At 46.6% G+C, this 25,831-nt stretch overlaps 3 protein-coding genes across 3 annotated transcripts; 1 reads left to right on the forward strand and 2 right to left on the reverse strand.

Moving 5' to 3' along the window:
- Positions 1-5,795: 5,795 nt before the first annotated feature.
- On the forward strand, positions 5,796-18,206 carry LOC306797171 (neuronal membrane glycoprotein M6-b-like; the record flags this gene model as incomplete). The annotated part of the gene is made up of 7 exons (XM_079296384.1): positions 5,796-5,920; positions 14,424-14,610; positions 14,790-14,949; positions 15,193-15,361; positions 17,058-17,131; positions 17,217-17,282; positions 18,054-18,206. Exons 1-7 carry the CDS (start codon positions 5,851-5,853, stop codon positions 18,204-18,206), a joined length of 879 nt encoding a protein of 292 aa, XP_079152510.1. The 5' UTR covers positions 5,796-5,850.
- A 2,892-nt stretch (positions 18,207-21,098) lies between these two features.
- On the reverse strand, positions 21,099-23,317 carry LOC306797354 (ras-related protein Rab-9A-like). Its single transcript, XM_079296684.1, has 3 exons — positions 23,193-23,317; positions 22,665-22,699; positions 21,099-22,377 (listed from the first exon to the last, which is right to left on the reverse strand). Exons 2-3 carry the CDS (start codon positions 22,680-22,682, stop codon positions 21,712-21,714), a joined length of 684 nt encoding a protein of 227 aa, XP_079152810.1. The 5' UTR covers positions 22,683-22,699; positions 23,193-23,317; the 3' UTR covers positions 21,099-21,711.
- A 461-nt stretch (positions 23,318-23,778) lies between these two features.
- tceanc (transcription elongation factor A N-terminal and central domain containing) lies at positions 23,779-25,013 on the reverse strand (the record flags this gene model as incomplete). The annotated part of the gene is made up of 1 exon (XM_079296831.1): positions 23,779-25,013. One exon carries the CDS (start codon positions 25,011-25,013, stop codon positions 24,018-24,020), a length of 996 nt encoding a protein of 331 aa, XP_079152957.1. The 3' UTR covers positions 23,779-24,017.
- Between the last annotated feature and the right edge of the window lie 818 nt (positions 25,014-25,831).

Raw genomic sequence — 25,831 nt, forward strand, 5'->3', positions numbered from 1 at the left:
TTCGGCTGTGCATTTCGACATCCAAAGTATTGTGTTGTTATTCAAATTTGTATAGGTAGAGGAAGGATTACTCAGATATTTTACTTCAGTAAAAGTGCCAATGAAACAACTGTCAAAATCCTCGATTCAAAATCTACTTGAAGATGGAAGTACCGAGTGATCGGCTCCGTCACTGTGGATTATTAAACAGGCTGGACAAGGTTGAAACATGGAAGACAACGTCCGTACAGTCCAGTAGATGTGGACGCGTGCTGCAGGAAGTTGCACATACCTTTATTTTGATATCAGCTTCGTTCAATCAGGTGATGTCATCAGCATCGTGTCTCTTTTGCAAGAGCTACACGAGAGTACAGCAGGAGGAACAAGCACACATCGGGAACATTTAGACATCTCTGAACACAAAGTACCCAAATTAAGAACTTCGACTTTGTCCTCTGGGATCAGATTTTCATAGTTTGCAGCTGAAACTGCGTTTAAACACACAGATGACTAAATTCCCTGCATGTGCATATTTTAGAAGCAAAGTACCCACACTGTTGCCTCTTGATTTAGTGTGTTTATTACATGAATTGCTGAGTTGTGTTTCCTCATAGGTTCAGTCTGATGTGGTTTTTTTAGCTTCAGCTCAGCTTTTAGTACAGGATTAACATCTGGAAAAGTTCTCCTCCAAAAACATACAGAGTGTATAAGATCAAACCAGAGCAGCAAAGCACATAAAAACCAAAGGTCACACTCTGACATGTACAAACGTACATGTCAGGATTAAAAACAGACAGTTGTTGACATCGAACACATCAGTTCCTCGTGCGTGAAAAGCAGAACAAGCCGAGAAGGTAACTTTCGGTTGAGATCATTGGAAGGCAGACGGTATAGACGTGATCTCCACTGGTTTCCAATTTGCTGTGGAAGGGGCGATCAGACCGCAATGTACTGGCAGACGTTCAGCGCCGAAACCAGTAGCAGTCATTCGGCCTCTGAGCCAACAAGCAACTTTTCCAAGCACTTCTCTCTCTCTCTCATTCACAACATCTGTTTCCAATAAGGCAGCAGGGCTGTTTATCGCCTTCAGGCCAGTGAGAAGTTGAGGACAGACAGGATGTAGTCAAGTGACATGATTTACTTTAGTCTTTCCGCGGGAAGCCGTCGTAAACTTCTCCTCTTCTCCCCCCCCAAACTGCTACTTTAGTCTCATCATCGTCAGCATCATCATCCCATCTTTCATCTGCATCTGCTCCTCTCATTGTCTTCATCACTCTTCTTTCCATTTCCCCTCCCTCCCTCCGCTGCTTCCCTTCCTCTCCTCCCCCTCCAGTGCGTCCTCCTCGGTGAATTCGCTCTTTGTGCTCGCTGCAGTTTCGTCTCGGTGGGTATGTGTGAAAACTGGCGTCGCCTTGCATCCTCTTGCATCGCTGTGCGCTGGACGGATGCTGAACGAAACAGCCGTCAAACAGGTGGACTTCAAAAGGCTGCAGGTATTAGAGGATTGTTTCATTCTGAAGGAATAAATGATCAGTCAGCTGGAAAAGAAAAGGAGAAAGTGGAACGATTCACTGACCTGATTAGGATAAGAGCATGCCAACACTTAAACTGCAGCAATGGTGTCACAATAACAGCCTTGGGATGGATGAATACAAAGTCTAATTGTTGTGTTTTCCTTCCTGTTCCTGTCTCAGAATTGATTTGGTGATTCTGTCTGCAAAATGATTTGTTTTTGTCTTTTGTGCCTGTCTTCTATACATCTTATTGATTTCACTGTTGATTTTATGTCCTTTGCTCTTTTTTATTTCATTTTGAAAGCTCTTTTTTAGTTTTAGTACCACATGTTTGTGTCGTGCCGTTGATTCGGGCTGACAAGAGGCTGCAGAAGAGACTTCTTTTTCAACCCAACATGCCTCCCTGTCATATAACCCCAATGTTTGCTTTCATATTTAGTCTGCTAGTCTTCCTCGTCCTCAGTCTTCTTCGTCCCCGACGGCCGACCCCGACGTGTCAGAGTCGGTCGGTCGTCGAGAGGACCTGTTGCCATGGCGACGCGGCGACGCACAAGGCTCCGAGGCAGCCGTCATCTCGACTCGAACAGTCATACATCTCATCACACGAGCCCACACGCGCACAAAAATATGAATATATATATACACACACACATTCTCCCTCACCTCCCTCTGCCGCTCTGCCACCCCTGGAGTGATGATGATGATGAAGATGATGGTGATGGTGATGATGATGAACCCACCCTGCTTTGCTTTCCCTCCACACAGTGACTCACGCACGCAGTTCTTAACCCACATCGGCGCTGGCGTGCACTGCGCCTCAGTACAGTAGGTCACAGGTGCAACAGTTCCTGAGTCACATGACTCTAACATGATGCAGGCAGGCAGCCGTGGAGTAGGGTGGTGTGTGTGTGTGTGTGTGTGTGTGTGTGTGTGTGTGTGTGTGTGTGTGTGTGTGTGTGTGTGTGTGTGTGTGTGTGTGTGTGTGTGTGTGTGTGTGCAGTTATTTGGGATGACGATGACAACACATCATGTGGAGCAGACTGTGGACCAAATCTGGGCCAGTGGGATTAGCGGCTCGTCGAATAAATTGCTGGACGAGGGGGCGATGGGGGGGATGGGCGCGTGTGTGTGTGTGTGTGTGTGTGTGTGTGTGTGTGTGTGTGTGTGTGTGTGTGTGTGTGTGTAGAGGTGAGTGTAGGTTAATCCATCCGTACCGACAGGAGTCACACATTGTAAATAGGGCCAGATATATCAGAGATGCCCCCGGATTTATTTCTGTGGGTTCCAGCCGAAAGCTGCGCGTTGGGTTTGCACATGATTCGCTAATGACGTTTCACATTAAAGCAAAACTTTGCAATCGCATGCAAATTCAGCGCACACAGGGGCGCAGGTGTCTCAGGCAGCACAGATGATGACGGAGCAGGATGGGATGCGTTTGCATGAATTTGCGTTGAAGTTGCGCGTGTGCCTGCTTTCGATTTCAACTGATGAGAGATAGAAAGAGGGGAAGAAACTCCGCGTATGAAATATATACATGCAATACATGCTGATATATTTAGATCGAGTGTTCGAGATGGACAAACCTCTGTCAGCATGTGACGCTTCTGTTCAGGGATGAAAGGGAAGCGTCTCCTTGGCGACTGACGGCTGATGGGGTGGGAGGGGTGGGTGAGAAACTGGGTCATCGTCACCACCACAGATTAAGGGGCCCGGATCTGAACACACTCACCAAAGAACACACACACACACACACACACACACACACACACACACACACACACACACACACACACACACACACACACACTATCTCTGGCAGAGAATTGTATGTTTACGTTTGCCCAAGTGATGCCCTGTTTCCAGCTTTCCTGACAACACACTTCTGTTTGACCAATGGGGGGGGGCGGATGAAGCAACACCGAGACGGCTAGAAACATAAGGTGACGGCGAGGTCAGCCCTCTGGGATCAGAGCTCAAAGCCTGACAGTGTCAGCGCCCCGACGACAGTGGCGTCGATACCGTTGTCAGGAACACGGTTAAAAGGTCAATTACATATTTACAGCCCCGTTGTATCTGCCCACAAGATGGTTCCTCCCGCTCAGGCTTTCATGCAGCAATGCAGGAAGCTTTAAACACTTTGGCTGCATGTCAAGGACTCTCGCCTTCAGCTGAGCCGGTCGTAGGCGTAGGAATCATTTCACTGATGCTACAGATATGTATTTCAGTCAGTCGCTCTTCGTGGCTATAGCTCATGAAATATGTTTCTTGGCTTCTGCCTCTTGGCGGGTTCGAGCTGTTACGAAGGCCACACGAGAGGCTCTTCTGGGAACTGATAGCATCGCTGAAAGATCTGAATTATAGTGCAGCCTATCGGCGGTGTTAGACGTCTCCCTGGCAACAGCAGAGCCGGTATCACTCTGAGATCAGAGCGCTCTGATGCTGAGGATGTGACGAGAGCTTGTTGTGGAACCCTTTGAAACTGAAGCTTGAAATCAAGTTGAAGCCGCTCTTTACAGAGGTGTCCAGAGACTGCTGTGTCCTCCTTTTCTCCTTCTTCTTCTTCTCCTCGCTGCGATGTCCTCATTACTCAGGGACGACTCTCTTCTCTGTCTCGCTGTAATGAGGGAAGACAGGCATTCGCCAGGCCCTCCCGGCTTTCCCTTTAATGGAAAGAGTTGTGGAGGCCGATAAGAACGTCGGTGCAGCTGAACAGGAGCTCCTTCTGAAGCCATTCGGCAAAGCAAATATTCATTGAATCTGTGTGACCCAGCAAGGGATTATGGGGGTTCTGGGAGAAAAATGGTCAGATGGTCAGAATGGTCAGAAAGTCAGCGTGATTGGGTGACCAGCATATGGTGCAGACTGGGTGCTTATTTCAGCCCTCGGGGTAAATGGATCCACTACATATCACATGTGTCCAGCAAACTGTTCTGGTGTCTTCGGATGAAAATATTGGGGGCCGGTGGGGTCACCTTTGTCTGCAGTGTGTGAGGGTGGGGTTTCCTGGACTGTTGTGTGGGCTGAGCTTTGTCTGAAACAGGGCCACGTGGGCCTGAATTAAAACCTTGTTTTAAGAGGATTCAGGACAGATGGCGTCCCATTGTTTCAGGATGTTATTAGAAAATGGGGTGAATGATGGAAACAGCCCCCCCCCTTCTCTATATAAACACACTCCACCCACTTTGAACCGGGGACTCACCTTGCTTGATTTCTCATTGGATTGTGGCATCTTGCACTCAGCCAATCAGCAGCCCCGGGGGCAAACAAAGGCTGCCCTCACAAATAAAGCCAGACACATGGCTGTTTATAAGAAGCTCCAATTGGTCAAAGGTGAGCCAATCAAAGTCAAATCAATTTAAATGAAGCTGTTTTTTCTTCAAGGGGAAACCAAGGAAAGTGGGTTGAAGTAGCAATAGGGCTGCAATAACAATGAACAGGAACATATGCTGAAGCAGGAAACAGAGCATCCTCCACTGAGTGTTTATTCTAATGGGATAATAATATCTCGACATCATCGGAAATGAGTGTTGCAACTGGCTTGTTTTGAGTTCAACCTCATCTGCATTTGTCCTCTGTGCTGTTTGGATGTTGAGACAATGCATCTGCTGCACAGGCCATTTCCACGTGAGACAGAAAACTAAAAACAACAATGACTCCTCCCCCCCTTCATCTTCTCTTGAAGCACACTCGATCATCTTTTTCTTTCCCTCTCTTCGCCTCCTTCCCTTCCCTCCCTGACTCTCTCAACTCACCAGATGGAGAGGGGGCGGTGAGTGTGTGGTTGCATGTGTGTGTTTGTGTGTTAATGCATGCATGCATGGTTACCCATGAGTTTGCAGTTTTACATATCCTGTACATGTTGTCCTTATATCCTCTGCTTCACCGAAGCAAATAACATGAATCGAGATCAGTCATTTTCACCTGCAGACCAGCAGACGGAGGAAGCCGTTGATGACACAAAATGACAGGAATAAAGTGAATGAGCGTCATTTTCTCCACAGTGAGAGGGTTTAGGGGCCAACACGCGCTATCTGGCATCATTTGGGGCCAGCTAATCCGCATGTGCGAAATAAATCCAATCTGACAGCGCCTTTGCATCATGAGACTGGTTTGTTAATATACATAGAGACAGAGCTAAGCTTCAACAGGGAGGAGGAGGAGAGAGAGGGAGGGTGTGTACGAGGCGCGGAGAGAGAGAGAGAGAGAGAGAGAGAGTGAGAGAGGAGAGAGAGAGGAGAGAGAGAGAGAGAGAGAGAGAGAGAGAGAGAGAGAGAGAGAGAGAGTCACCAGGATAGGCTCCAGCATCCACAGACTGTGAGGTACAAGTGCCAGAAGGAGACCATATTCCTCTAAAATAATGGATGGGACAAAGCCGGCCATGGAGTCCAACGCGGAGGAGACTCAGGACGAGGGACAAGAGAGCAAAGGTACGCTCAATCATCCGCTGACATTTGCGCGTTTTCCTGTGTTTTCTTTGGAGACATTTGCGTCTGCGCCAGCCTGAGCGGGTTAACCTACTTGCAATGCTTCTCGGTTGTGCGCGAGACAATAGCGATGCTACCCCCACCCCCCCACCTACCCCCCCCCCTGGCCTCTCACCTATTCCAGGCGATTTGGAAAGCATTAAACGGTCTCTCTGCTGCGGATGCCCGAGATTATTCCACAATCCCGAGCGCAATTTGACGTTTTCTGTGTTATTTGGCGCCCTCAAATGGGATTTGGAAGCTGGTGGGGAGAAGAACAGGGTGGGCGGGTTAATACGCTCTGGTTTCATGTGCATACGTTAAAGCCAATTTGCTTTTACATTGCTGCACCATCATGTGCATATGTCCGCCTAATGAGCGGCTGATAACGCGGCGGTGGAGCGCTGCGCTCTGTGCATGGCCGCGTCGTTATCCCGTCAGGTGTGGAGCAACGGCAGCTCCACGATCCCCCCCCCCCCCCCCCCCTTTTCCCCCTGTTGGCTGATAGAGAGCAGGGTAGTCTATATCAGAGCGCATGCTGGAGGGGCTTTACACGCACCCACCTCACAGCAACCCCAGTGTTCCCCTGCTTTAGTCACCTCTTGTTTTTCTCCACTTTCATGTGGGCAGTTTCGTTAAAAGTGAGGGTTTGTGTTTGAAAAGTCATATTTTCTTGACAAAATGGTAGAAAACATTCAGCTTTTTAGCTTCAACGTTCCAAAATGTATCTTTTTTTGGAAGCAAATATAAAATAAATGTTCATAAGGGCACACATATTCAGATTTTTAGCACTAGGATACAATATTTTACTATTTTGGAAGCAACTAAGACATTTGAATATTATATCGGGGCAAATATATATTGGCTCAAGTATTAAAAAAATATTACTGTTTTGGGGACAAAGAATCACATTTTTAGCTCCAGTATTCCAAATGTTACCATTTGTTGCAGCAAATATTCAGACTTTTAGCTCCACCTTTACAAAAAGTTACAATTTTGGGAGCAAATATTCAAATTTTTAGCTCAGTGTTCCATTTTTTTTCCAACTTAAAGAAACCTAACTTGTAGTTCCTGCAGCACCTCTTGGCCCCGCCACGGTAATATTGCTGGGTCACAGACGTATACGGTGCAGAACCGAATCACACACACACACACACACCAGGGAACCAAAATAGACTTGATTGGAGGATGGCCTATTTATCGGTGTAATCATTGGTGTGTGCCTTTGACATCTGGAATGTCACCATAAGCTTACAGCATCCGTTAAGAGGCTGAAGACTTACAGTGGGGGCAAGAAGGCGAGCTTGAGTTGATGAGCGCCAGCGGTTCATCCTCTGCTTTGGTTCATCACGTTTGTGATTCGGACGGCAGACGTTTGGGAATAAATCCTCACTTCTTTACAAAACTCCCCGTAACAAACAAACGCTTTGTGTGAAATGATCTTGCTTTCTATAAAAGGTAAAACCAAGAGACAGCTATCGTAGCTTAGCATAAAAAGCTTTCAGGTTATGTCTCGTTTGTTGAAACCACAATTATGAACAAAATCTTTCATCTAGGATCTTTTGAATATCATGAAGAAATAGAAACGGAGTCCCTTTTTGCAACACAAGTGCGATTTTAATCCGACTTATTTTGCATTAGCATCAGGTACGATGCTCACAGTTGTAAAGAGCATGTTGATTCGCTGTAATTATGCTAAACAGACTATATGTTCTTGATTGCACCACTGTGTGTCTCATCGTGATATGGAACTGAGAGTATACTGGAAAGTGAGCGCAGAACTCGGGCAGGGTTTATAATCCGCTGTGGTGGAGGTACACTGTGCTCAGGACTCGGATAACGAGACATCAGCTCTCTGAGGTAAACGATTATATCTGATTTCATCAGTATGCAACTGTTTGATTCGAGAAAGCACCTCCCATGTGACCTTTTTATTCTTAACTTTAATGTGGCCCCTAAATTGGCTCTCAAAGTGGTTCTGAGTGCATTTGAAGTTCCTCTTCGTCTGCCGTCCTCCCCTTTGTTGCAAATGAAAGGCCTGTTCACACACACCTCGCTCCCTTCCTGTGTGTGTGTGTGTGTGTGTCCTCTTGCGTAACGCGTCGCCGCCTTTGCTTATGATGTTCAGATCAGAAGCGTAAGAGGTTACATCATCGTCTGGAGGGGTGCAGGTTTTTTCTTGAATCTCCTGCCGTTGGAAGGGCAGAGCACAAAGACAGTTCCTCTTCATCAGCCTTTCAAGGTTTTGTCTTCGTCTGGTAAAATCTGTGATGTTTGACGTGAGCAGAGGAGGATATTAAGATGCGGTGCTAGAGAGGTAATGCAGAACGTCTTCCACGAGAGCAGTGTTTAAAGGAGTAGTTTGGGAAATATACGCATTTTTGCTGTCTTGCCAGGAATTAGATGAGATGATCGGGACCAGTTGCTAGGCAACCCTGTCCCCCCCCCTTCTTGACCTTACAAGCACAACTTGTTTTCTGTTGACACTTCAATCCTTCATGGATCGTTGCTGCGGTTGTGATAAATAGTCCTGGTTGAACTGAAAGGACGTGCTGTAAATGGCCTACAAGTATTTATACAATATTCTAACAAAGTGTACAGTAAACATGATGATAAGGTGACTTCTGCTCTGAACCTGTTGCCCGCGTTCAGCTTTATTATGCCTCGTAATCCACTTTACTGCTGCCACACACACAAATGCTAAGAAGCTTCTTCTCCGCAGCCTTTTAAAGAGTGAGCGTCACTCATTCTTCAGCTCTGGTGTGTAACAGCGTTACTGTGGCCCACACACAAAAGGGAATGAAAGTAGACATATCGATGCTCTTTTGTGACGTTTTCCCATATATTCGGCGACTTAAATGGTCATCTCAGCAAAGGATCAGACACCACATTGTATACCATGGTCACTATTTGCCAATTTGAATGTCAATCCAGCGCCATTTCACCACCAGTGGGAAAGCTGTCTGTAACAGTAGCTGATATATGAGGACAAACCATCCTTGTGCTGCTGCTTCTCTCCCACACACACCCACACACACTCTAATGCGTACGCTCGCCGTGATTGGCATCCGTCTCCTACTTGTCTTTGTTACACACAACCACCTCTCACTCCACTTTTTATCTCTCACAAGCTCCCACAGTGCACCGCCGTCCAACACGGCATCTACATGTGAACAACAGTCTGCAGCGGGTATATGAATAGCAGCAAGTGGCAGGTTGGCGCAGCACGCCTTGTTCCTGAGTGATGCCAACCTCCTCTGTCCTCCCTCCATCACCCACCGATGCCCAATCTGCTCCTCTCATCCACAGCCCATTACACGGCCGATGGCGATTAAGCACTCGTCATTGTTAGCCGAGGCTGACATCAATGAGTGGCTGGGCCTGTATGATGCGTATAGGTCATTCAGGCTGCGTGGTCCTCCGTCCTGCTGTAAGTGCTGAGTTGCAAACTCTCTTTGAGTCTCTTGTTTCCTTGATATATGAGGAATATTCACAACAAAGGATCCCTTAACCTTAAATATGACTTGGGCACTAATTTGCACCGGAAAGAAGACAAAAAGAATCGAAGAAAAATAAAGAAATAAATAGAAACACTTAGTATATTGCCGTATTAGGGTTAGGGTTAGGTATCGTCTCAAACTTTTAACTGACATGTCGTCCAAAGGAAAAAGGATTTTTGTTTTAATACGACTGCGTTTTTCATCGTCTTTTGTTTTTCTTGTCCTTTTTGAGGAAAAGGTTTGTCATATAACCGAGCAGGGTTTTCACTTTTTCGTTTTGGTCATTCTGCTGCTTGTTGTTTGTTCCCCATCTGTCACCACATGATTCTGGCCTTGGTCATGTTGCCGTACAAAAACAAGCAAAAGAAAAACACGTTTGATCCACTGAAGAAAGAAATCTCACGGTCACAGTGGTGCATATCCACTGTGTCTTGGAAAGCCGCAGAAAGAGAGAAATAGAGGGAAGCAACATTGATTCATTCATTGGAAAATAAGAATCTATGATTATTTTGACAGATAAATAGTTTCGGGTTTTTCCAAGTAAAAATGTCTGAAATGATGGTTTCAGCTTCTCAGTTTTAAGAAAAGTTCAACGTTCTCATCTGTATGATGTATGTACATCATTTTTAATTTGTATTATTTTGAACTGGAAGCTTCATTACACATGCACATACCCGCAACCAAAGCTGTTGTCAAAGTTCAATGTTTTTCTGATATTTTATGGACAAAACAATTGACAAAATGTATTCAGATATAAAGATACGGAACACGGAACGGAATAAATAAATAATAAATAACAATAAACAGAAAAAATGGACTTATTCTTTTTTAAATTTGGCCTTTTGTCTTTTACAATGTAACCTGTAGCTCTTTTTAATATCGTAAAAGACTTCGGCCAAATGTGAAACAGAATACGTACAGTTTGTTTTTGGGTCGACCACCGTACATAACTAATAGAAATAATGGCAAAATATACAAAAGACAAGTTGAAACACAGCTTTGTTTTGACGATGCGGTTGTGATGTTCTCTCGTGGTTTTTATTCGTGTTTCATAAAAGCTCAGAGAAACATTTTATCCTTCAACTCAAGTGGAAAGACGGAAATCTCCCAAACTGAAGTTATGAGGTTACGAGCGTGTGTGTGTGTGTGTGTGTGTGTGTGTGTGTTGTAGCTGAAGTCTGCTGCTATCAAACAGATGGGACTTCTTTTTCATCTCAACCAGAGGAGACGCAGCTTTCCATCCTCCTCCTGCTTTACTTGCCCACACCTTCATTCTCTCTCTCTCTCTCTCTGAGGTCCTCCTCAACTCTTGTGGGAATATACCCATAATGCACCGTGAGGAAATTGCATTTAGCTGCTAAAGAGACAGATCTTTCCCTCAGGGGCTGGCGAGGAGCACACACAGAGCTGAATATTGGATTTACGTTCATCCGTTGCACAGAAACACAACTCCAACTCCGCGAGTCCTCTGGTTGTAAAAATAAGTCCGATTGTATCGAAGTTTATCAAACATTTTGGTCGCTAAAATGTGTCATTCAGCATCCGTTTGTACTTAGCTCCACCCTCTTGTTTGCAACAAAACAAGATGGCGACGGCCAAAATGCAGAACTGGAGGCTTTAAAATGGTAAACCACAAACCATCGCTCCCAGTGACTATTCGCCCACTTCTTATGTACCGTCTGTGGTCGACCACAGCAAATCACTGCATTGTAATGTGAATTCCTTTAAGTCCCTGAGGAGCTGATCTAATCATCTTTTTCTCTCCTCCATCTATCTCTCTTTCATTTCAAACCATATAATATCTGTCTGACCCACTTCTTAAAACCTGAAAAGGAGATCATGGATAACTTTCCCTCTTTCTTGTCATCACCTTTCGCATCCTGTTTTTGTGTCAAATTCCACACGGTTGTCACCACTTAGCACCGATCTTCACTTGTTTATTGAGGTTGCATCGCTCTGCGTCGGTATGTGTGTGTGTGTGTGTGTGTGTGTGAAGGACGACGCTACCGCTGAACTGGGTCGTGGGTAACACGTTGCTATGGCAACTGCTATTTGCCGGCCCCGGGGCCAAGAGCTGCTTTTTCGTGTTACACTTTCTCTCTCTCTCGCTCTCTCCCTCGCTCCCTCTCTCTCCCTCTCTCCCTCTCTCTCCCTCTCTCTCCCTCTCTCTCCCTCTCTCCCTCTCTCTCTCTCACTCTCTCCCTCTCTCCCTCTCTCCCTCTCTCCCTCTCTCTCTCGCTCTCTCCCTCTCTCCCTCTCTCTCACACTCTCTCGCTCTCTCACACTCTCCCTCTCTCTCTCGCTCTCTCCCTCTCTCTCGCTCTCTCCCTCTCTCCCTCTCTCTCACACTCTCTCGCTCTCTCACACTCTCCCTCTCTCTCTCGCTCTCTCCCTCTCTCTCGCTCTCTCCCTCTCTCCCTCTCTCCCTCTCTCTCTCGCTCTCTCCCTCTCTCTCTCGCTCTCTCCCTCTCTCCCTCTCTCTCTCGCTCTCTCCCTCTCTCCCTCTCTCCCTCTCTCTCTCGCTCTCTCCCTCTCTCCCTCTCTCCCTCTCTCTCACACTCTCTCGCTCTCTCCCTCTCTCTCTCGCTCTCTCCCTCTCTCTCGCTCTCTCTCCGTTCTTTTCTCTGTTCTTCCTTCGCTCGCTCTGCGTCTTTCCTCAGCTCCTTCTCTCTGTTTTCCTCTTCCCTTTGTTGCTCTGCTCGCTCTCCATCGATCTCTTCCTCTTCAGTCTTCCTCTCCATTCACCTCTCCTTCCTTCTCACTTCTTCTTCATCTCCTTCTCACATCCCTTTTGTCTTTGTAAAATACAATCACAGAGCAAGCATCTATCTACCCAACTGTCCCTGTGTTTTGTCCTGCAGGCCACAGCAGTGGAAGAACGTGAGCTGTAACAGCAGGGCATGTGAACCCTAAATTCCAGCTCTTGTCTGTCAAATTATTTCTCTCGCTCGTCCTGTGAAGTGTTCCCACGAAGCGCTGCATCGTCCTCGGTGTGAGGCGGTTGAGATGATGTGTGGTACAGCATCGTAACAGGAGCGTAACATATTGTCTCAGCGATTCACTCCAGCTGGTTTCACTGTAGGTACAGCGCGGGCATGCGGCCATATTTCACCGAGAGAGCAGAGAAGACACGCGGGGCAAAGGCAGAGACGAGAGGTAGCGAGATGCAGCGAGGTATCAAACCAGAGCGATGGGCCGGCCTCGGCGTGTCACCTAAATTCTACTCTAATGAATAGTCCATTGATTTCCATTCGGGCCGGCTGGAGGTGCCCACTCCGGCCTGTTGTCCCCCATTAGAGCACTTTAAAACTGAGGCTGACAAACAGCCGTATAGCCGCAGGCGGACCGGATGACGAGCCCCGCTCTGCGTTCAAATGAAACCTGTGAATTCATCCATGAAGCTGCATGGGACCGGGGAGAAGAGAGAGTTTACAGCATATGAGCGTTAAAATATCATATCGAAAGTTTTTTTTCTGAAAAACAAAATGAGCAAATGGGCTCCTTTCAGCACCTTGAAAGGAGCTTTCGTCAGAGGCCACGAATATCAAGATTACATCACATGGAAATTCTTTGTTTTGCACACTGGCAGGTAGACTAACATACGAAACCACCTGGAGATTGACCTTCTATAGCAGGATGGAGTGTCAGTGCAGAGCGGCGTTTAAACAGCCTCCCGGTCCTGAAGGTATCGGGTATCGACCAGTGAGTCCATCGCACCCCCCCCCCCCCCCCCCTCGAGGCCTGTTTCTCGGCTCAGATTTCAGAGCCATCCAGCCTTATCTGCCCCACCTCTCCATCAGACCGCTTCCTTCATTAACATTAATAGGATTTGGATCTATTATGCAACGAGGCTTCGCTTGTTTTATGACTGATAAAAAGATACCATCGATAAGCTTTGCGAATTCTGGTTTTCTAAAAAGACGTCCTTTTAGAAAACCTCTCATTTTACTGCAGCGGGGTTTGTGAAATTTTGACCTGATGATGGTTAGATGAAAAGTCAGGGGATCACCAAAGTCAGTTGGATTCATCCCCTGGAGACCATGAATGTCCGTATCAATATTCACTCTTTAAACTCATCGACACCAGCGTGGCACACTACGTAGCCTGCAGGAAGTACAGCAGGTTTAGTACGAGGTCTGACAGATATGTAACATGGTCAATTGTGAATTCTAGGCTTTGCAAACAGACATATTCAGATTCAACACATTTCTGAACATGAGTTACAGGAATGATGCTTCAGAGTTGCCAATTGGAGGTTGTCAGGGAAACAGCAAAGTGGCGCACACAAGACAGTTCATTTTGTCTTTTTCTTTTCTCCAGAGTAACGTCCTGCTTTGCTGGAGGAGCTATTTTTAACGGGTATTAGATAAGATCTTGTGCTCGTTATCTTTCCTTCATCCTTCTCTGTGATGGGAGCAGAAAGAACCGCTGTTCTCGTACCTGAACCCCCCCCTCCCCCCCCCCCCCCCAGTGAGCCATGAGCTCCACGCACCGCCACCGTTAATGGAAAACAAATTGACTAATTCTTCACCATCATTGTTCTGTCGAAACAGCTCGAGCGCATAGGTGTGATTGCGCAGCGTCATCATTTTTGCTGTGCGGGGCCAATTTGAGCCTCTTTGCCGTTTGCACATCCTTTTTAAATGCACTGAAACCAAAAGTCTCACGTTCACCTGCAAGAGTAACACCATCTAACAGCAAAGACATCTTCAGTATTCCAGAGTCACGACTAGAAACAAGTGCTACTTTAATGTCACCCCTCAGATGCCCTGGGAAATGGCTTTTATTTTGAAATAATTCATTGAGGTCATGACTTATTCATGCCTCAGAAAAAGAAAAACATTTGAGATGTTTCTTTGAAGACAAAAGGGGAGAGTCTGCAGTTTCCTGAGCAGTGCGTGATGTGAGCATGTAGCGCAGCGTGCATGCAATATTCATATTCAATATCCCCCCCCCCCCCTCTGTAGGATGCTTCGAGTGCTGCATCAAGTGTCTGGGCGGGGTGCCCTATGCCTCGCTGGTGGCCACCATCCTCTGCTTCTCAGGCGTGGCTCTGTTCTGCGGCTGCGGCCACGTGGCGCTGACCGGCACCCTGACCATGCTGGACAACCACTTCTCCAGGGTCACCGCGGACCACGCCACCCTCGCCATGGTGTAAGTCCTCAGTGCGGTTCAGTTGGCTGGCGGCAGCTGAAATCAAGCACTGAAGTCGCTGTAACATGCTTCACACTACGTCGAATAAAAGCACCCTCCCTACACATTGTTTTAAAATAGTTTGCTCTATGTTATTGATTCTTCACATGATGCTTTCTGTTCTGTCCGCGTGGGCTCAGGATCCAGATCTGTCAGTACATCATCTACGGCATCGCCTCCTTCTTCTTCGTCTACGCCATCATCCTGCTGGCTGAGGGCTTTTACACCACCAGCGCCATCAAGAAGGAGCTGCAGAGCGACTTCAAGACCACCGTCTGTGGACGCTGCATCACCGCCTTCGTACGTCAACACACACACACACACACACACACGCGAACAGCTGCTGCGGCAGATCACCACAGCCACTGACCCAGATACACTCCGAATGAAAGCCCTCGAAATGAGATTGAATTACTTTGCTGTGCATTTTATCATGCTCTTGTATGAAAAAAATGAACAAAAAACAGTCAATCTTCATGCTGTACAAGCCAGGTTGGCCTTTCCACTGACACAATATCAATCTGCCCTTTCTCCCGTCTTCAGTTCATGTTCCTGACCTACATCCTCGCTCTTTCCTTCCTCGCCATCTTCGGCTTCACGGCGATACCCGTTTTCCTCTTCTTCAACATGTGGAATACCTGCGCTGCCATGAAGTCTCCTGACGCCAACATCACCTCGCCGGACTCCATCTGTGTGGACGTCAGGCAGTACGGTGGGTTGTTTCCCGCTAACTCAGCATGTCCCGAGCGAAATAATCGGGATTCTCGATATTATCCCGATATTATCTACTTAGAAGTCTTAAAATGGCTCTGAAACGTGATGTCACCAGCGTAAAAGGTGTGTTTGACCCGTCCACCAGCCCTCACGCCCGTCCTTTCCTGGACTTTGCCGCTTGTTAAACTCGTCATTATACCGCGGAAGTTTCGATAACGTTCAGCTGCTCTGATCTGATGCAGAAACGTTGACATTCGACGTGTCCGTCCCTTTGCAGAGACGTACAACGCAAACATTTTCTCCTGCCCCACTTGTTAACAAGCAAATATTTTTATTGCATCACAACGAATCCCGATCATAGAAATTCCCATTTCGTCAGTTTTGTAATTTTCCCATATTGAACCTGTCTCATCTCCCTCAGTTAGTGATTTCCGAGGGAAGCTTTTGACAAAAACATGACACGAAGCATTGACACATCAGTTGTGGCTGATGTGATTTCATCTGTCTGCTTCTAATACAAGCGTTGTCGTTGTTTCTGATTTAAAAAGCATAAATGTCTCCTGCTGTCACCTTCCATTGAGTGTCTGAAACAATGACGGCGTATTAAAGGGTGGATTTTCTTCCCCTCAGTACCCTTTAAATGATTATTATTCAAATCGAATAAATAACCAGACAACAGTTATGAAGACTGGCCGTGTTTCCAGCTCTTCCTCGAGTCCCTGAGTCGAGCCTGTCCTTTATCCTTCTGCTCCGGCTCTGATTCTGCACACCTGATCTCATTAAGGGCGACACCATTGCGCTGCAGCTGAATTGGATCAGGTGTGTGCAGAACTCGTCAACTTGAAAACTGGGCTTATAGAACCACAGATTTACAGACAAACAAATCACTTTTAGAGGCTGGATATCCTACTTGTTCTTATCTTTCTTTAACTTCGTAAATTACAAGATACCAACGTCATGCCTGCAACAAGGTTTATGGAAAATGTGTTGATTATAAGAAGCAGAATGTCATGTGTGCATCTGCTGCTATTTCAACTCACTGCACAATGATTTATTATTACAGTTTTAACTCGTTTAATTGAACATGTCTGTGATTTTCCCTTCTCAAATTGTGCCATTTGAATCGTCCCCCCCGTTCACGCAAACGACTTCACACTCTTCCGTTCAGGAAGAGGTCATCAAAGACACTGTGATTGTTGAGAGGCTGATTGATGAGAACACACCTTCCTGCAGGGTTTCTGCTGTGATTGCACATCAGTTTGATGGCCTAACGTACAGCATGTGACCCACATTTGAAGGAAAGCTGGCTCACAAAGTAGGACGACGGTCACATATGCTTCACTGGCAGTCGGACTGAAGCACACTGCATGAAATATTCACCCCAATTACTGGCACTCGTCAAATTGTTATCGGAGTGAAAGGTCTTGATAACTCCCTGGTTTTATGTTATTTACAGTGATAATATTAATGCAGAGAAGAAAACGGGGAAGGAGGATTATAACGAGCCGATAGTGAAGACGAAAAATGGAAATAATGACCCATATTTTTCCTGTAGGAGAGGCTCAGCAGCCCTGTTTCCTTTCATCTTTATCCGAGGCGGATTCACAATGCCTTCAACCACACAGTCTCGGGGGAGGAAACGACCTTTTTGTCTCGCGGCACTCCTCTGACTCTTCCTCCCTCTGATCCTGCAGGTATCATTCCCTGGAACGCCACTCCGGGAAAAGCTTGTGGAGCCACGCTGGGAGACATCTGCAACACCAGCGAGGTGAGAGGCCGCTGACGTGACCTTTCCTGTTTCCTACTCTATCCCTCCTTCCCTTCCCTGTCTGATTGTCTCCTTGCCTCCACAGTTCTACCTGTCCTACCACCTCTACATCGTCGCGTTCGCCGGCGCCGGCGCCACCGTCATCGCACTGGTAAGCCTCCCGCCGATACCTGGCACCCTCTCGGAAAAGAATATGCACGTTGCCATGGCGCCGCTTGTTCCGTTGCCGTGGCAACACCGCCTCTCACTACGCTCGCCCGGTGTGCCGCCCTGCGGGTTGGAATCCGACCCTGCGGCCTGCCTCTGCTGAGTAGACGGGGTCGGCGTTTTACTCCGCTGTGGAGGCGGTCTGCTCTGTTTTATGTCCAGATACTAAAAGAAGCAATAATTCAGATGTTGCGTTGGAAGATCTGAACGCCCTCGCTGTACTATGATGGTTCCCAGCTAACCTATCTAGGAGGTGGGAGGAGATACAGAATAGTATTTTAAAAGAATACCTTTAAATGTGTTTTTAAATATTTAGTTTGAGATGATTACATTATTAATCACCTGAACGCTCAGTGAGACTCTTTAGCTCTCAACACCTCAGTCTGTTCACACTGGAAAAAGGGACTAAATCAGGGATACTTACCCTCTTGATTCTTATACACGATTGTCCCACAATGCATTGCACAAAGGAACTGGAGCTCGCAGCTGCAAAACATTCAAATAAATTGTGGATAGCGGTGCAAGAGCTTTGAAACATTTTCAAAAAGACGATGTAGTTTTGTTTCTGAAGTATTGCATTGTGGGCAAGCAGTTTCCATTAATGGCACAAACAGAAAAAGTCAGTATCCATCCTGTTTTTTTGCCTCATGGAGTTGGGTCACGGTACCCGTCCTCCTCTGCACATTATTTCCCGTAAATGTCGGTTTCTCTTCAGATCCACTACCTGATGATTTTGGGGGCCAACTGGGCCTACCTGAAGAGCGCCGTCTCCACGCACGAGTACCAGGACATCAAGACCAAGGACGACCAGGATCTGGAGGCCGAGGCGCGCTCCAAGGAGGGCCAGAACTCGTCCTCCTACTCATAAGGACAAGCGCTCCTCTCCCGCCGCCACGCCTCAACCCCCCCACCCTCCCACTTCAGCGCCCCACCTCCCCCCTTCCCTCCGTTGAAAAACAAACCACCTCGGTCATGTTTGATAGCCCCCCCCCCCCCCCCCCAAACCTCCTGATCCTCCATCCTCTTCCCTTCCATGAGGAGAATAGAGGATCGGGAGATGCGGCAGAGCTCGGGTCGTGGTGCACCGGTTCGGTGCTTTATTTTGGGGTCGGGCGGCTCGTGAACGTGGCCCGGCTGTGATGGCCTCTCAACACAACAGCTCCTAAAGAAAAAGAAGAAAAAAAAACATTGTTCACTGTCTGCTTCAGCCACAGAGGAAGCCAGGCAGCAACCACCTTCCTCCGGGTGTTTTTTTTGTTGGTGTTTTATATGCATATACATATGAATATATTGTGCGAATGTGTACGAATGTTGTTGTTTTTTTAATACTCTCTGAAAAGTATACCAGGTACTATTACGATCTTTATGTTTTGGCGCTCATTGGTTGTTTTTTTTCCTCCTTCTTCTCCATTTTGGACTTTTTAATCGTAAAACACTCGATACGTTATTGCACTATTACCAAACAAAAGAATGAGGGAGAATCCCTCAAACACACAAAGCCCCGCTCTCATAGAAACATATGAAAGACTCACATCATGTGGTATCTCAAGGATTATGTGCATTTACATGATCCGAGTTTATTCACCTGCTAAGCTATCAACCGTTTATTTGAGACCAGAGGCGGAGCAAACTTTAATTAAAGGGATGTTTTTGGGAAATATGCTTCTTTGCTTTCTCGTCAAGGGTCAGAGGAGGCGAACAGAGTGTGATGTAACTCTTGGCAAGAAAGTGACTCAGTGTGTTCAGACCTTTATGGGTTTTGCTACACTCGTCACCAGCGGCAGCAGAAAATCAAAGATAAATCTATTCCGGGTCTTTTAAACACACACCTCAGGTAGCAAACCAAATCTGATTTTAGCCAGTTGTGTTCTTTTCCAAAGCTTCAACCGTCTAAACACGCGTGAATTATACATTAAAAAGCCGGTTCTATCGTTTTCTAAACTTTCTCCTTTTGTGAATGAAGTTCACCTGTAAATATCTGAACCACCCTGAAAAGATCTCGATTCACACGTCCTCTTCTGTTCTCTTTCTTTCTTTTTCCCACAGATATGTGTAAACGTACCCTTTTGAGATATGTGTTTAGCACTCAAATACTCGTTCTGCATTTGGTATAATATTTGTAATGGAACATCTTAAATGGTATGTCGTGAGAGGGATACAGTGCAGTTATATGATACGATGGGTTGAGGTGCTTGTGATGTATACATTTAAAAATGTGATTTAAAAAAAATGGATTTTTCAATGTTTTATCAGTTTTAGGCAGCTGAGTTCTTCTTGTGATTCAGTAATTATGATTTTATGGAACTCGTTTGTGCTTATTCTTTTTTTTCGGTGGCCGGCCAAATGACTGACTCATCAACATGTGAGTTGAGAGAAAAAGTCACTTTTCTTTTTCTTTATTTCTTTGACGTCATGCCTCTCATATGAGCCACAGAGACTGTTTTGGATGTTTACACTCTGAATAAAACAAGTCAGGAATTTTCATACATTGATTTTATAATCAGATATTGTTTAATAATCATGAACTATATTCTATATTGATCATCACTGGTTAGTTTACCCTAAAAAAATAAATCAATAAAATTTTTTTTTTTAAAACACTGAAGGAGACAAATATTTGAACTTTGATGAGATGAAGCATGTCAGTACCGTCCATGTGTGCAGCTGTCTATTCTGTATAAAAAAGGACTATATTGCCATGTGTGTTATGTTTGATAAATATATGTGCTTTGCCACCAGGTTGATGTAAAGGCAAAACTTCAATTTCCTATAAGACGATGCGTGTCAGGGTGTTGTTGTTTCCTCGTTATTTGCATGAAGGAGACATGACTGTGTCTCTGCAGTTTTTCAGGTGATGTGTAGTCAATCGTACCGACAACTATGGTAGGCGGTGTTTTCTAAAGAAAACTTCATTGTACTTTGATGGCATTGTAGTCCCTGTAGGTGTTTCATGATGGTTTTATTTTTTAAGTTGGAAATAGTTCTATGACTCCTATATAGTGATGATTTTTGTAACCTTCTCTAGTAAAACCGATATTTTTTATTATCGTGACACCGGTGTCTCCTGTCTCGTTCTTGTGTTTGGGTCTCTGAAGTGGAATTAATTTGAGTTTTTTGGACTTCATGTTTATTGTAACAAACACATATTCAAGGCATTGCTGTCGAGCTGGAACTACTGATAATTGTAATGTACAAAAAAAACCTAAAGATATTTAGTGGACACAGGGAAGGGCAGGAATTATTTACATGCAAGAGGGACGTTTACATACTCTACCAATCAATTCTCATAAATATTAAATAACTTGTTTATTCTTCTCATTTTATTTCAACATAAAGCAGTTGACAAATTAATTGTACTTAATAAAGTAAAAATCCAACGTTTGTGTGACGTCATCAAGAAGCAACTCGTGCAAAAAGGTGAAGCGGATTGACTTAATTGCCTCCTGCGTCAACGCAGTGGACCCACACAGGTGACTTCACTTGTTGCCTGATTAGCGGTTCGCTCAGAAGCCTTTGAGCAAACCAGCTGCATTTGATTGACGTCTCATTAAAAGCTGACCAATAAGTGAAAACACCTGTGTGTCACTTGCGTTCAGTACCACTGTGTCTTTTACCTTTGAGATGCTCACCGATGGGACTGTGAAGCCACACTTCTGGTACGAGGGCGCCACCTTGTGGACAAAGAGGGCACTGCATTTAAAATAAATAAATTTAAAAAGGAAGTGAATAACACAAAAGACTGATTTTTCTCCAGTTTCATTGTTGGATGCCGTTTAATTTCCAGTGTAAAAAAACAAAACAGATAAAAAGATTCAGAAACTATAAACCCAGTCGATCATGTGACTGTTTAATCTGTCTAAACCTAAAGTAGTTCATCTCAATCTACTTTCTTATCTGTCAATTGATTTACCACATACATCTTAGGTACCTTCATGATGATGCGGGGAAAAAACCTCAACAGCAATTCAAGCGTTGATAAGTTGTTTTCTGAGTTTGTTTAAGACTTGAAAATCATTTTGAGGGTTACAATCAGCACCAAATCACAATGTTTCAGCTGTAAACGTGGTTGTTTCTGCTGCTAGAGGCAGAAATACTCCTCTCACTTCTCCTTTTGGAGACAGGCCTTTAACCCTCAGGTTACATCCACTGCTGACACAACAATAAATCTAAAAACCGTGACAGAAATATTCCTAAAAAGGACCATCAGAGTTGGGAAATGATGGGTGGAGAGTTCTGCGTGGAAATGATGAACATTGGCACAAAATATTGTCCGTTTTGGTCTGAAAAAAGATCTTCCGATCCTGTCCACACGTTGATCTTCCCCACTTTCTGCAGAGACCACATTTGCAGAAGCGTCGCACCGAGCTCTCCGCTCAGCAGCAGGTGGAGTCGGGGTGACTCTTCCTCTGCAGGTCCACTGTGTTGGTGTGAATGAGATGGTCGGCTCTGTCGTCCAGCGCCAGAATGCGCCGCACCGCCTCCTCGAAGGCCGACGCCACGTTCGTAGCATCCTTGGCGCTCGTCTCAAAGTACGGGTGGCCGCCGTTCTCGCGGCACCACTGCCGAGCGTCCTCCCCGGACACCTGGCGCTCCGGCACATCCAGTTTGTTGCCCAGCACCACGAAGGGGAAGCTGTCCGGGTCCTTGACGTCGGCGTAATAGGTGAACTCCTTCTTCCAGTTGGACAGGTTGCTGAAGCTCTGTCCGTCGTCCACGCTGAAGGTGAGCAGGCAGCAGTCGGAGCCGCGGTAGAAAGGCGTGCGGAGGCTGCGGAAGCGCTCCTGGCCCGCCGTGTCCCAGATCTGCAGGGTGACGTGGTGGCCGTCCACCTCCAGCTCCTTGTTGAGGAACTCCACGCCGATGGTGTGGAAGAGGTGCGAGTCGAACTTGTTGGTGACGTAGCGGTTCATGAGCGAGGATTTGCCGACGCCGCCGTCACCGAGGAGGATCACCTTCAGGAGGGTGGACTTTGACGTCATGGCGCCAGTGGGTCGGGTCAGGAGGACAATAGACGCCAGAAATAGAGAAAGTAGTTCCACCTGAGGGGCACAGAAACATCCTCTTCACTCAGGAAGCAAAGGGCAAAACATTCAGTGTGTAGGTAGAACTTCAGGGAAGATTTGATTGATGTCTACCTTTGGCCACACAGATAAAGTTGAGCTTGAGATAAGAACAATGTGCTCACCTAATAACACACTCGTACCACTAACTGCTCACATATTCCCTTACACAGTAGATGAAATGATACAGCACATGGACACTGATCACATGACCAGTGAGCCGTCCACAAGTGAATCAACAACATAAAGCACAATGAGTAACTCACTGTTATATCAGCACACATGTCATTTTGTCAGGAATCTGTAAAAAGAGGGAGAGAGTTAGGAGAAGTTAGGACTTCTTTGCAGAGTTTACATGAATGAAGACGGTGCACGGTCACATGACCTGGCTCACACGCACACAGTCATGTGCTTCTCTCAGCAGACTGCTACCATCAATAAACAAGATTTACGACACTTACAACATGGGAACAACCGCTGTTATAACAGCAGTTTGCGAGCATAAAACTGACTTACAAAAGAGATGGTTGTCACTCAGAAACTAGCATACACTTGTATTAACATGGCTGAGTGTTGAACCGTCAATATTTCGAGAAAATGATAGAGACGCGCGATGCAAAATAAGGAATGTCCGATAATGGAGGCACCACCATAAACTGTTACCGTTAGCTTAGCTGTCCGATAATGGAAGCGCTAACCGCTGCGCGACTTTACTGACCGACTAAAGCATCAGAAAGTGACCATTCTAGCCACTGGAATTGAAGTTTTCTTTTTTCCAATTTCAGAAACTGTACCTGTCGGTGTGTTCTGCGTTTAAATCCTCCACCCCCATCCCGGCAGCGTGCTGCTGTGAGCCGGTGACATGGCGCTGCTCTCTGGCCTTAGAGCCGCTGATGAGGCTCACATGACCCGGGGAGTGTCACGCCTCCTCCCCATCATGCGCTCTGCTGGATGTCATCACATCCACTTCATTGGCCTTGCCTGTTCTTACATGTTACATGAGTGAGAGCAGACTTCTGAAACATATTAATTCATACATGGAACATATTTTAACCTCAGAAGTGGTTCCTAAAAACTAAAGGAAAATGAACCGACTGAAATTGTGTATTGCCAATGTTATTGCACTGCATAAATGAGCAAAGATGATCAAAAGATATGCCTTTCTGCAGGCGTAAAGCCTCTTAATGTTGGTGAAGGAGCCCGAAACGTTGCACCTCTGTCTGCAGAGTGCTTGTTGTGCGAGGGAGAGAAGATACAAATGGCGACAGAGCACTGATTTGACAGGCCAAACTTTTTCTTTTTGCACTGATTGTGAGCCACGATTGCTGTGAGTGTTTAAACTCCTTGTTGAAAGGAGGAGAAGAAAACATGCGCCCGGCTTCCGACAATATCCCATTCATGTGGAGAGCATGTGACCTGAGAATGCGGTGGGCATGTGAGTCAGTAATCGGCCCTCCTGAGCGGCCTCTGGGGTGGATATCCCATGGTCCTTCACTCAGTCGACGTGGCACGATGACTGGCTTACACGGCATCGTGACGTCACATCGCCGGGCCTTCGCTGTACAGTTTCGCCACCTCATTCCTCTGACCGTTTCCCCTGAATGATGATCTGATGCTATCTAGAGGCAGACCCAGCCGCTGTGGTACCACTGCCGCCCACACCCGCTGCAGGTCACAAAGGTCATAGCGTCCTCGTCAGGGCCGCTCTGCCTCACCCACGCGGGCAAGAAAAGGGCACCCCTGGACACCTGCGTCACCCGACAGTCGGACCCCCCGCATCTCTTGCAGCGGATCTTCTGCGTCCGCGTCCCTTCCGCCCCCTGAGGAAGCTGCCTCTCGCTCACGCCCCGGGATGAGTACTCCTCCCTGAGCTGCCGGAGCTCCGCGCTGGCCATCTCCTCCGCGGACATCCGGGCGAAGGCCTCGGGCGACAGTGAGCCGCTCAGGAGGCCCCGACGTAGATGCCGGTTTTTGGGATTCCTCAGGTTGGCCACCTTGCTCCTCACGCAGGCTTTGTATTTCAGGGATTTGTGGAGCTCGTGGACGTGCCGCTCGATGTCTGCGGCCAGCTCTGCGGCCTTGTCCCCATCGGGAAGTTCGGGGCAGAGGGCGGCAAGAAGGAGCTCAACACATTTGGATCTTACAGATGATGAACTACAGGATGCAGAGGGGCTCTCTGCAGGGAAAGAAAGCCCATCTCGTTCCACGAGGGATGACGCTTCTTGTTGCGCACACTTCACTTTGCTGTCACATGTCTGTGCTGAGTCAGCGCGGGAGTCCCCCTGCTCGGAGACTCCTCCGTCCTCGGCCTCGTCTGGCAGAGACACCCTCGGAGAGAGCTCAGGATCCTCAGTGCTTCTCGCACCTCGGGCGTCTTTGTTGTACTGTCTCTTCCACTTGCACAACAAGCTGTTGGCTGTCCTCTTCACGCTGTCATCAGAGCAGCTTTTCAGGAGCCCGTGGATACGTTGAACGACGGCTGTCGCTTCTAGCTGCTCTGGCGTGATGTGAGACTTGTCGAGGTCACCGAGGAGGGTCAAGACGTCCCCATAGCTTCTGTCTGCGATGGATCTCTCTATCTGCACAGCACAGAGGGCTATTTCTTCTGCATCCATGGTGGCTGCAAGAAGAGAGACATGACACAAACAGTAAAACTTTAATTTAGACAATAAAGATCTCTGAGTTTGCACCATTCAACATTGAGAAATATTGCTTTCTGTGTTTGTTTACCGGCAATCCCTCCAGCTTTGCAGCTACTCCACACAACCAGGAAGCCTGAAAACGTCTCTACAAGGGAGCAGCCATGTTGGATCTGTCTCGAAAACAGGAAGTTGCCTGAACTCACCTCTAGATGGTGCTGTAACCTCAGAGTTACACGCTCATGAGGGGTTTGGGCTAGTTTGCCATAAGTGTCTCATGAAGAAAATAAACGACACCTATTTTCATGACATTTTTGTTGTCTTTAAATCATTTTGACCGGGACATCCTGTTTCTAAAGGATGCAGAGTTTTTCAATTGTGAGCCTGAGTGAAGGGAGTGAATCCTAATCGTCCTTGTCGTACATTGCGGTGTGTTAAATCTGTTATTGTGTCACAATAACAGGGCCTATCAGTTGTGCTGTGGTTTGTCTAAAACGTGTCGTAGGATCAGATGTGAGGATTTATTTGTGTGCATTTGGCTTTTCAGGTCATTGCCTTTTCACAACCCTTTTCAATACGCTGACAATAACAACAAAGCTGGATTAACATCTGTGTCAATAGGGAGAAGCGAGGGTAAGTATTCCTGTATTAATCTGTATGATTGTGACTATTTCTGGATGGTTGTGATGCCGTTAGAGGATTTGCAGGAGCTACAGAATTGCATGTTGTGCTGCGTGCAGAAACCTGCAGTCCTCACATACCGACAGCCAAACAGTCAGCAGGCAAGAATTCTG

Source organism: Melanostigma gelatinosum (genome assembly GCF_949748355.1).
Source record: "Melanostigma gelatinosum genome assembly, chromosome: 24".
NCBI lineage: Eukaryota > Metazoa > Chordata > Actinopteri > Perciformes > Zoarcidae > Melanostigma > Melanostigma gelatinosum.